At 42.8% G+C, this 12,647-nt stretch overlaps 1 protein-coding gene across 3 annotated transcripts in view; it reads left to right on the plus strand.

Annotated features, from left to right (window-relative positions):
- LOC137866045 (neuropilin-2-like) overlaps nt 1-12,647 on the plus strand; it is a 95,146-nt gene that overhangs the window by 14,734 nt on the left and 67,765 nt on the right. For all 3 annotated transcript variants that reach the window (XM_068701692.1, XM_068701710.1, XM_068701701.1), the window contains exon 3: nt 12,085-12,266. In XM_068701692.1, the coding sequence (XP_068557793.1) occupies nt 12,085-12,266 (182 nt within the window). The remainder of the gene's footprint in view (nt 1-12,084; nt 12,267-12,647) is intronic.

Consider the following 12,647-nt stretch of genomic DNA (forward strand, 5'->3'; position numbering starts at 1 on the left):
GGGAAGCTAGTTATCGAAGCTGAAGACGTAGACCTTCACACAAAACACAAGAACATCTGAATGTTTTCATGACGTCTTCTGTCTTTGGCCTTAAAAGAAACTGCTGGCCTGTCCTCGTCTTCGTAGGACTGTCATGATATGTATGAATGCGTCCTACAGATAGAAGCCCAGAGAGGAGGCCACTGTCTCTCAGGAATCTAATGGGTACTAGGAACGTAAAGAGCCACATACAAACCCACTGACACAGGAAAGAGGGCAGAAACACACACACACACACACACTTATGCTTGCCCCCCCTATCCTGTTATTTCTCTGTTCCGGTGCTTTCCCGTCCAGTTAGCTGTATCAATTATAGATGGGTGAATTTCCCCACTCAGATGTACCAAAAATCATTCAGACATTTCTTTGTTGGAATTGAAGCATCAATATTTCACTGGCTGGCTGTTTGTTGAAAAGCTGAAAGGGTGAAAAGGCCCGCTGTGCTCTGCACTGTTTTACTTTACTTTCGTACTGTGCTGTGGAAATGAAAAACATACTTCTCTGTCTCCCTGTCCTCGTCATTTTTCAGTTTTACTCTGCAGTTCTTATCCTCGGATCAGCTTTAGTAGTCTCTCTCTCTCTCTTTCTCTCTCTCTGTCTACCCCCCGGTCTTACTTTCCTCTTTCTCTTTCAATATCTTACACCCATTTAAAGTCCACTAGTTTCCAAGGAGGAGGAAATCTGGTTCGGCTGCTAGAACCAATAGGCTCTGATTTATTTATTATGCTATACACACGCATTATGTGTGTGTTTGTGGTTGCTCTTAGCTTCTGTTAGCTTCGAGTCATGACACGTTTCTGAGAAGTAATTGTTAAACAGTAAGAGTGAGATATTTGCAGTGTTGGTGGTAACAACTCAACTCTAATAGGCTGTTATTTACAAGTGTCCTACAGCGCAGAGCTATTTAAGTCTACAGGGGCCCAGCGCCTGCAGTGTGTGTGTCTGTGGTAGGCTGAAATTGAGCTGTTGGGTTCAGAGGGCAAAGAGGCCAAGGAGAAGAAGCGGAGGGTGCGTGTGTGTGTCTGCGGGGGGGCCGACGTACGTGATTGTCGGCAACAACCTTGACACACACACACACACACACACACACACACACACACACACACACACACACACACACACAGTGTCACTGTCTCCTTGTCAAGTTTTGACTCATTTGCCCTTCTTTTTATCTCTAGTTCACCTTTTTTTTTTTTTTTTTTTTTATCAAATCATCAGATTGATTTAATATGGCCGCATGAACATTATCAATATGTTTCTTTTCTCAAGTGTCTAAACTACAGCTTTGAGCGATAAGAAAACAGCTGTTAATCATCTTGTTGAGATGAAGGACTCATCTGTGTTTGTAGACAAAGACTACATTATGAAGAGGCAATATGGTTCCTCTGTGTATCACATAATAAAAACTCATCATACGGTTGCAGCCGTCTTGCACGAAAACATTTATCAACACAGACACACACACACGCACACACACACACACACACACACACACACACACACACTCGCGCACACAAACAAACAGTGCTGTTATGAATCTGCATGCCTCGGTCAGGCAGGGGTGGTTTTATTATGTCACTACGTTGGAGCAATCTAATCTATTGTGATCCTGATTGCAATTTAAGATGGTAATCTGTAATCTATAACGTATCACATTTTGTCAAGCACTCTGCCGGCTCTGCAGGCAAAAATCGATGTGGAGGTGGTCGGATGGAGAGAGATGTTTTCATTAAGATTCATATACAGTAGCAATTTAAGTGCGACGAGACAGCTGGAGGGAGCGAGAGGGATGAAAAGGAAGGCCGTGCCCCCGCTAAGATCAGTAAAGCCGTGGCCAATCATGACTCACCATGACTTCCCATTTCCCTTCACATGACAAGCACCATGGTCCCGCATTAGTCCGCCACTGGTGGCGGGTCTCAGTCGTCACCCAACAACTGCAGCTGTGGCGTTTGTGTAGATCTAAACCACATGATGGACCGGTACACAGACAGAGGAGACTCTGTGTGGGGATGCAGTTCACAGCCATACTCTTTTTGTTTTTGCATCCACCTTTATTTGCAGTCACAGTTGATAGAAGTTTGGAAGTCTGCAACTGTTCAAAGGAATGTCTACCTAATTTAATCTGACTGAGCCTTATGTTTGGTGTGACTCGTATTAGTTAACACACCTTAGCTCTGAGGAGAATCAGAGAGTATGTGTTTGTACTGGAAAGTCTCTCACAACTCCTTTCTGCAGTTATTGTCAACCACAATCACGTTCACTTTTAGGTTTAGTCAGCAACTTGAAGGAATGGTTTGATATTTGGGGAAATATGCTTATTTGCTTTTCTTGCCAAGAGTTAGATGTGAAGATTGATACACTCTCATGTGAAAGAATGTTATCGATCCTCTCCTCTGACTCTTGGCAAGAAAGCAAATAACTGTATTTTTCAAAATCTGAAAGTATTTCTTCAACCCTGCAAATAAAACTCAGACGTCAACATTTTAAGTCTCTGCACAGCAACAAGTCCAGTTTTTTTTTTTTTGTAATCCTTTTCTTTTGGAGTTCTTCAAGAACGTATTAAAGACACTTTAGTTAGAATTTGAAAGAGAGTAAAGCACCTCTCTTAAATTATTTATGATGCAGATTCATCTTGTCCATGTGGCAAATGCCAAGATAGTTAAGGTCAAAGAACTGCTACAAAATCCTTTTTTTTTAAAGTGTTCACTACTTAGCAGTAGTTCGTTGTCTGCTTCACATTTTCCTCTTAGCTCACTGCACTGCCCTGTCTCACAAAGCAAGATCTCTATTTGGAGTGTTTGAAAAGAACACGCACACACACACACACACACACACACACACACACACACACACACACACACACACACACCTACACACACACACACACACAGCTGCAAAGGGAAAAGTGCAGCGTCAGGGTCTGTTGAGGGCAGGCTCAAATCATCCTGACAGCTACCTCCTCTCCTCTTTCCTCCTGGCTCTCTCCCTCTCCTCTCCCCTCCATTCATCTCACCCTTCCTCACCTCTCCCGCCCCCTCACCACTGCCCAATGGACCCCATCTATCATATTTCATCTGCTCTTGTGCCTTCCTCTCTCCCACCTCTTTCTCCCTCCTCCTCCCTGCCCGCTTGTTTCTTCGTCACCTCTCCTCTCCTCCCGTCTTCCCCTTCTTCAATCTCTTCCATCTAATGTCTCCCCTTCTTTCCTTCCCTTCCCTTCCCTCCTTCGCATCTCCTCACCGTCATCCCCTCTTAGTGTGCCAATCTTTTCATTATTCAACATTGCATATGAGAAAACACAGGCAGAGAGCCAAATGCCACACTCTGTCTCCCTCCCTCTCTTATTTCTTCATCTCCCTCTCCTCCCATTGTCTCCCTCTTTAAAATGCACATATTCTTCTCTCTTTATCATTCATAGACTTTTCTTTTCTCAGCATATATCTGTCTTCATCCTCTTTTATCCTCCAGCCTCTGTCTATCCATCACTTAAATCCCCTTTCTATATGTCTCTCTCTTATTGTCATCCCCTCCACATTCTCCACCCTCTCCCGTCTTCCTTTACCTCATATCACACCAAGTCAGACGCTCTCTGTAATATTAACACACACGTACAGTCTAAGGCTCACATATGCGCTTCAGTAAACAAGAGTACAAATGCACACACGAAGGTATGATCATTTTGAGGCTCTCAAATAGACTCATGAAAGCACCACAAGCAGACAGGCACGTAGGCAGTTTCACGGTTATGTGGCTTACACAATAAGTGTGGAGTAAAGCAGTGAGTTAAGAAGTGATTTATATGACAGAGAAGCTGCAGTCAACGATAATGGTTTCACTAATGATTTAGACCTTGTCTTTCTACTCTGCCTCAATCAATCATTTAACTTCATGCTAGATCTATTTTCTGTCCTCAACTCTTCTCCCTTCTCTTCTCTCTTTTCTCTTCTCCTTTCTTTTCATCCTCTGCTTTCTTTTTCAATTCTCATCTCTCAGTAACGCGCCTTTGCGCAAGTATATGTGAACCTTGTAACACATACCTGTAAAGGACATACACTGTGATGTATTATATTGTGAATATTTGATCATATGCACACATACAGACACACCCGACAGGCAGGTGGAAGTCTTGGGTACATGGCCAAGAGGAGAGCAAAAGGTAGAGTGATGTGATGTGACAATGGCCTCGGGGTAGAAGGGCAAACTAGAGAAAGTTGGGGGGGGGGGGGATGAAGAGGCTATATGACGGAGAGAGGAGCAGCATTTGGTGTGACAGTGTTCGGTTACCAGCTGTGGGCATTTAGCAGCTGCCTGCATGTTTGAATTAGCATCACAGCGACTCTACCAGCAGGAGAGCCACGCGTCCAGACAAGCATCCCCAGCACAACGCTGAGAGACAATGTTATTAGAACGCTACAGAGAGAGGAGGAAGGAGAACACCTCAGGACCCAGATGTGCCTTACGACACAGTTTAGGTTCATGATAAATCAGAATTCCTTTTTGCTGCCTGAACAGGGATGCAAACCGTGCTTTTATACAGCTGTGATCACGATCGCATCGCCTCATTTGTTTCAGCGAGAGGCGTCTTGCTGATGTTATGAAACATAAATCAGAGATTACATCACTTGTGTGCCAGCGAGCACCATGTGATAACTTTCAGCAACAATTTCCTTCAGGCAATCAATAACTCAAACAAATGAAACTACAAATGTTAAAGTTCACTTCAGGCGTATGTGGTAATTACTGTCTGAGATTTAGTAGCTCTGACTGGTCAGCAGCGAGACGTACTATGTTGTCCTTCATGTCTGTGGTTGATAGTTAAGTCCAGCAGGCACTTCCTTGAGTTCTTCCAACAGCAGCTTTGAGGTGGAGCTGTAGTCAACTTGAGGCGCAGTTTGTTTCTTCAAAAACACACTCGCAGTGCATGAACTTCAGACATTTCCGCGCTATTGGAAGTTAGAAAAATGGAATCCTCCGCCACTTAAAACTTGTCCAGCGCAGTCGACACCTCTCCCCGTTTATTAAGAGACCTGGGCTGGGTCCAAAATCACTCATTCACTTTACTCAACTGTGTGCAGTAAAAGTGAGAGGTCTGACACTTGATAATCATTTTCATTTTGCGTTGCACACCGGCAACCTTAACATCAAAAAAATGCAGCGCATTGCATTCTGGGTACAGACTAGTGTACATGACATGGACACTACATCGCAAGTAGAGAGTGACTTTGACACAAACATGGGGTCACAGAACAAGGCTTGAAATTTGAAGATTTGTCTCTCTCTCTCTCTCTCTCTCTCTCTCTCTCTCTCTCTCTCACACTCACACACTCACACGCACACACACACACACACACACACACACACACACACACACACAAACACTCAGGTAATGATGATAATATCAGTAGTCTGATTTACAGACACTCCCTGAGGCCCTGAAGGTCTGCCTGATCAATGTCTGTTACTGTAATGACTGTGTGTGTGTGTGTGTGTGTGTGTGTGTGTGTGTGTGTGTGTGTGTGCATGTGTGCGTGTATGTGTGCATGTTTGAAGGACTGACCCTGATCAATGTGTGTTAAAGCCATAATGAGGAATCGATTGGTTGTCCAGGAGACTACAGCCGGACACGCGGCACACACACACACACACACACACACACACACACACACACACACTGTCCATCTGTCTGCAGTAATAGGCCTATTACTTGATAACAGTGAAGTCAGTCACTCTCTATTAGCTGCTTCAGTGACAGACTGACTACGGCTGCTTTTCCTGCACAGGTATATGAATATACTATAAATACAGAGGGTGAGCGTGTGGGTCATGTACTCATACATTTCAACTAACGCATAGCAAATGAAAACACATAATATTAGTGGTGCAAGGTCCCCACACAGGTCAATGCAAACAATTTTTTTTCATTGATTCTCTTACTGTGGATTAAATTGGGTACTAATGAAAATAGTAGATTAGTACAGACCACATTCTAGTCAAGACAATAGCTACGATGACTGTACGGACTCCTAATTCATAATTCAGTAGTAATATGCAAGAGGCTCCCTTAGCGTGGATTTGGTGTTTAAGTTATGTCTGTGAACATTTTGAATTCTCGTTCAGCCTCTGTGTTTCAAGTACTGTATAATGGTTACTTCTGAATGTGTAGTGTTTGAGATTCTTTGTCTCCAGGGATGTATATAGTATATAGGAGAATAATAGGAGCAAGTGAGAAACATCAGTAGCAGCAGCTGAACTAGAGCCTGTGTCATGCCTTAAGGGAATTACCAGCGCTGCTAGAAGCGTCTTCGAACAGTCAGAGGAAACTCGGCTGAATCCACCACCCAGAATTGTTCTTGTCCTGACAGAGATGTTTACATCTCTTTCTGCGAAATGTAAATGAGCAGATGGCGAAGCTGAGAAAAAAACAAACTGTACTAAACATATAATAACTATAAGGTGCTGCAACAACCTCTGCTGTATTGTGTGATTGAACGACAACAACCAGGCCTGTAAATCGTTGTCAAACACGCTTCAAACTCAAAAACAAGCAGTGATGTAACACGCTCGAGGTCGTTGTATAATGCACTTCATAAAATTGTGCCAAAACGCAAAGCTAAACTCACCAAGCTGTCTGCCCGAGTGGCACCGCAGTACAGCAGTGTGTGCACTGGTAGCTCCCGTTAGCCGGTAGCAGTTTGTCAAACAAGCCGCCCGAAAAAGCGGCTGGGGTTGGGCCGTGCACTCAGCCGTGTCATCACTAGTGGCCAGGGGCCGGTTAGGAGGCCGGTGAAGAGTAAGCAGGCGGTCAATGGCAATATAAAACAGGTAATGAAAGGTGTTCTGAAGTGTGAGCCACCGCAACCACGAGAGGTCTTTCAGCATGCAGACATAACTGGCCCCCTCAAAATATTATTGTAGCAGAATGCGAGATTAACTGTGGACAAAAGCAGACGCACACAATCACACACACACCCCCAAACACTAACCGTAACCTCTAATGAAAACGTAATAATGCAAATGTCTTCCCTCATTTGTCGGAAAAATGAAACCCAGTAATAGTTTGTTTAAAGATTAATTTCCAATTCTCAAAGACTCTCCTGAACTCATAATTAACTTCATAGTGTGTTCTTAGCTGATTGTCGAGCAACTTCAGTTTAATCAATTCAGTTCAAAGTTTGCTTGGACCTTCCCAGTATTTGCTGCACAAGCATAAAGGAGAGTAAGACAACGATGCATACACAACACATTTTCATTTAGACCAACTCACAATTTATGACATATGTTTTTATGTTTTTAAGGGACTTTCATTCTCTTTTTTTCAACAGCGTGAAAACACTGACACACATTACTACAAGTCTGGCCTGCTGTCAGCTCTTATTAGTGTGTGTGTGTGTGTATATGTGTGTGTGTGACTGTAGACGCTCTGTCTACCGCTAAGGGCACCCCTGATGTTTGAAAGAAATGTGCAGGTGTAAGTAGACAACTCCAAACCTAGAGAGAGAGAGAGAGAGAGAGAGAGAGAGAGAGAGAGAGAGAGAGAGAGAGAGAGAGAGAACGTGTGAAAAGCAATTAAGACCAAGGCAGGAGGGAGGAGGGAGGAGGGAGGAGGGGTGGAAGTGCATCTGTAGCCAAACCTTTTCCTTGGTTCACGTCAGACAGACTTTGGAGAGCTTTCTCGCTCATGAAAGAGCCCTACCCCCAAAACACACACAAGCACACCTGAATCATGACGTCAGTTGTTTTATTCAGCTTTAAGTCCTCTTCCTCAAGCTGTGCTTACAATCCATAACAAATGCTTTTTACAGCTGTAACCGCCCATGTAACACATTTTGGAACCAACATAGTTTTTTCATCATTCCCCTTCATGTGAGCAAGGAAAAAGCAGCTCGTACACTGCTTGTCAACAAGAGAATTTTGTGAAAAGGGTGGGAGAAACTAATTCAGACTTCTTGTCATTCCCTATGGCAAGTCTGAAAAAAATCTCTGATTGGCTGCACTGAAATATGTTGAGAGAGTGAGAGAGAGAGAGAGAGAGAGAGAGAGAGAGCTGATGATGATGGGATTAAACAGTTTGTTAGAAGCTTTTTTCCTCCTACACAGAGACAGATTGTAGGAAACCTCAAACCCCTCCGTATCCATCTGAGTGCATGGCCACAGGCTCTGTGTGTGAACCAGTGTGTTTATGTGTGAGACAGAAAGTTTGTGTGTGTTTGTGCAGGTCTCTTGCATACGTGTGTGTGTGTGTGTGTGTCTGCTGACTTAGAAGTGGCTGTGTACGTCTTTCAGGCTGTAGCGAGGGAGGAAGGGATGGAGGGGACACCTGTCTCTGTCTGTCCGAGGGGAGGAGCTGGCAGGGTGAATGCAGTGTCATGTTCTCTCTCTGACTAAGTCACACACACTGTGCCGGCTGAGTTTGAAATCTGTTTCTCTTAGTTTTGCCGCACCCCAAAACAGAGCTATCCTCAACAGTACAGTGGAGGAATTTGTAAAAAAAAAAAAGCCAAGCATCACGTTTTTTTTTTGTGTGGACAAGGAAAACTTAGTTTTGGAAAATGATTTTAGGAGTCTGCTCAAGAACTGTCAGAGTCTGTCAAGACGACAAGTGACATAGACTGTCCATCCATCCTCTCAGCTTTGTTAATAAAGAGTAGTTTCAAATTCTAACATCCTCTCTCTCTCTCTCTCCCTCATCTCTCCCTCCTCTCACCCACACGTTGGCCACTGGTTATCTGACAGCACATACGAGAAAGCTCAAGAGGAAAAGGGGACAGAGAGAGAGGAAAGGAAGAAGTCAAAGAATGATTGGGGAAAAAGACAGCGTTGGAAATTAAAACACTGAAAAATAATTAGGGGAAGAGTGAGCCAGGAGGCGGAAGAAAAGGAGATTTTGTCAGGATACACGAGTAGCCGTTAAACAAAGTTGTCATTTCACAAAAGAGGAGGAGGAAACTGTCGCTGGGATGAGGCGTTCTCTTGGGAAAATATGACAGGAACTGCGACACATACACACGTATGCTGGCACACACAAACACGCACACACACACACGCTCACACTGCAGTGACAGCTTGCGTCATAACTGTGGTGTTATAGTTCCACGCAAGGCAGACACAAAGCATGAAGTGAGAGTGGGAGGTGTATGACCCTCATTATGTCAGGAGCTTGCTCACCTGTCACAAAAACACAGGAAACGCACACACACATGTACCTGAGCAACACACACACATCACACTGTGTCTATGCACAATAGAGTTATCATCTGTGACTTGACAGCCTTTTATAAAGCTATGGGGGTTCTGTTGAATCTGCCGCTATTGTCTGCGGTGTATCTGTATTACAGTAATCACCATTTTGGAGAGAAAATTATATTCACACAGCCACATTAAGGTGATTTACCTCCCATTCGGGGTCAAAAAGCTAGTCCCTAAAAGTTAAGAAACTAAACTTTAGGTTTTCGACTTGGTTTTTGGTTTTGGTTGTTTGTAATATATAAGATTTAAAGCATTAATATAGCAGCAAACAACAATTTGCTATGTAAAGATACAGTGGAGTTATGTCCCTGTGTTGTAATACGAGCTTCTCCGTGCTTTGTTGACATAGCCCGGCTGGTCGCGCATGCTGCTAGTGCATGTTAGTGCATGTTAGTGCACGTGAGCGTGCCCCACTCACAAGCTCACGGCCTCCGCTCTACACGGCTCTCATACGGCGAACAAAGCTTATCACACCGTCCCGACCAAGGCACCTCCAGTTCCCCCTCAGGTAAACACTGTTAGCGTCGTTAGCATCGTTAGCATCGGTAACTGCGAGTCACCTGCTCAGCATTCGGGGTTTGGAGTGTCCAGGGAATAAATACTAGTGCATGAAATATCCTTTTAAGTGAAAAACCAGTGCGTCTGTATTACGTGTAATAGTGAAACAATTAACACCGCTTTTATATTCATTTATAATGTGTTTGTACAGTAGTAGTAGTATTAGCGTTCTATGGTGCATGGAACTTCATCTGTTGAGTCTCTGGCCTTCTGTCGCTGGTTTATGGTATTTTTAAAAAGTCAATAAATGTTGTACTTAAAGTATAATATCTCTTAAACTGTATGGTGAAGACAAGATGCTTTGTTCCTTAAGGTTGAGGCATGTCCATTTGATTACTTTAGAGAAATGTAGAACGCTCAATATTAGAGCAATTAGAGGCCCTGTGGTCAGAACTGATCAATATGATGGACGAAGATGTGCAAATAGAGTCCAGCCATAAGAGAAACCCTAATTGAAATTGAAGTCACTCTACTCAGAGTCAAATTTTGTCTTCTTTCATGTCAAGTTGCTCAAGGAATTTCTTTCCAGGAAGCTATTTCAGAGCCAGGCAGGTGTGTCTGTGGTATCCAGACACGGAGGCAACACTCCGTCTGTGGGTCTGGAGACAGGTCCTGACATGTGTGGTCAGAAAACATGAAAGAAATGGGAATAAGAATAGATTCAGAACCTTCCCTTTATACTGTAGATACAAAGAGTCACATGCAATCTGTCTGTCTGTAGTTTTAGGTAAATTCTGATTTGAGTCATGGCTTTGGTATGAAAAGAACTATAAACAAGTTGCAGCACTTGATGTGATAAATAATTGTTACTTTAATGCCAGTTATATTCCCACAAATCTGAGTTTAATCTTTGTGTACTGAGAAATCCATGTCAATCATAATCCATCTATTTCTTCATTTAGCACTAACATGATTAGTTATATTTCAGCTCAGCCCCTATAAAAGTCTGCATAAAGTATATTGTATATATATATATATATATATATATATTATATTAAAGATATTTCTAAGGAAAGAAGAAGCAGGTAAATGCTGAAGTGACCTAAATGCACTGTATAATGTGGAAAATGTGAATTGCTCTGAGAACTGAAGGGCCCCGGGCTGAGTTACAAACATTATTGAATTAGAGCTGGGCAAAGATGTAAACTAGAGTCATTTGTTCCAGGTTAACCCTTTTCTAGCATCAAAGGCTGTAGGTAGGGTGCATCCGTAGTTCAAAAAGCTCTCACACTCTGACTTTGGCCCTAGTGTGACATAAAGCAAAACTAAGTGATGCACATTTTCCTGTTTTTTATATATATTCTCACGCACAATGCAAGACTTGTTTACCTATCATTCCTTCCTAAAGTATTGCATTGCCTTGCTTCAAGATCATGAAACTTCTAATTAACTTTAAAAAAATGAGAAACATGTGTTGTGTGAGATTGGGAATCAGTTTTCTTTTGAATTTCTAAAGTTCAGCACACATGTGACACCACTGTTTCCTCATGCAAGCTGAAGAGAAGCACGCCATCTTACATTCACACTCTCCTTTTGTTTGTATTATAATATAGTTATAATCCATAAAATGGTGTTCCGTAGACCATGAAGCCCGTAGCAGTTGGGGTATATAATCACTCGATTACAGTGCAGTTATTGAATTTTAAAACGGTTTCTCTTTCTATTTCTGCCTCATGCAGGTGGTTCTTTTCTTCCTCCACCATCTGTGAACTGCCAATGTCTTCTGCTGCATTCATTTGAATTGTAATGACGCCCGATGCTTCTGCTGATAGTAACTGTGCTTTCAGAAGTCCCTCTAGCCACTGATGGATGCAAACAAATTTGCTCATTGCATCCGTTTTGTTGCCAAAACCAATGTGATGTGCCTGCCAGAGGAAAAAACTAATAAAGAAAAAAAACCTAATAACATCAGAGGCAAAACGGCTTGAAAAGATTTAACAATTTCCTCCTCCTCAAATTAAAGTCTCGTCTCCCCTTTTCCACTAAACATCTCATCAGTAGATGAATTAAATGTCTGTACATCAAGCAGTAGATAGACTGCAGTAGATATTTAGCACTGTAGGTTATTAATGCCCCTGTGTTATTGCATTTCACAGAAATTATATTTGCATTCACCGTTTGGACGCGCTGCTAATCTCAGGATTGTAATAAAACGGTGTTCATTTTTTGTATTATGTTAATCACAATGAATGTCTGTAGGAGAGAGGGTATTCAATGCTATTTGTTTGTCTTCTGCAGGTACGACTATGTAGAGATCCATGATGGGAACTCGGAGACGGCCGACCTACTGGGGAAGCACTGCAGCAACATCGCCCCTGCACCAATCATATCGTCCGGACCCTCACTCCACATCAAGTTTGTTTCGGACTACGCCCACCAGGGGGCGGGCTTTTCACTGCGCTACGAAATCTTCAAAACCGGCAAGTGGATTTTGCTTTTGATACTTTTGATACAGACAAGGTGATAGTCATGTGACATTTTAATGTGGCTTGGAAAAGTTTACCTTTTACATAGCGATACTCTATCTAAAGTCTATATTTTCAGAATCCCTGTAAATTACCTCAACACCGTGATAGAAACTTTTAACTTTTGCACAATGTAATGACTGTAGAATACTGACACCATGGACGTTTAGATTGGTTCCCTATAAACCTTAACCTGACATGCCAGATAGATTGTTACACCGAACTATCTGAGAAGGCATCATTGGAAAGTGGCAGGTGATTGGATGAACCATCTGTCAATCAAACACTTGCCGAAATCAGTCGTAAGAAGAGCAAAGACATCTTTTCCATCGAGAA

Source organism: Cebidichthys violaceus, unplaced genomic scaffold (assembly GCF_023349555.1).
Source record: "Cebidichthys violaceus isolate CVI_PGR_0920_01 unplaced genomic scaffold, fCebVio1.0.p SCAF_11, whole genome shotgun sequence".
In the NCBI taxonomy this organism is placed as follows: Eukaryota; Metazoa; Chordata; class Actinopteri; order Perciformes; family Stichaeidae; genus Cebidichthys; species Cebidichthys violaceus.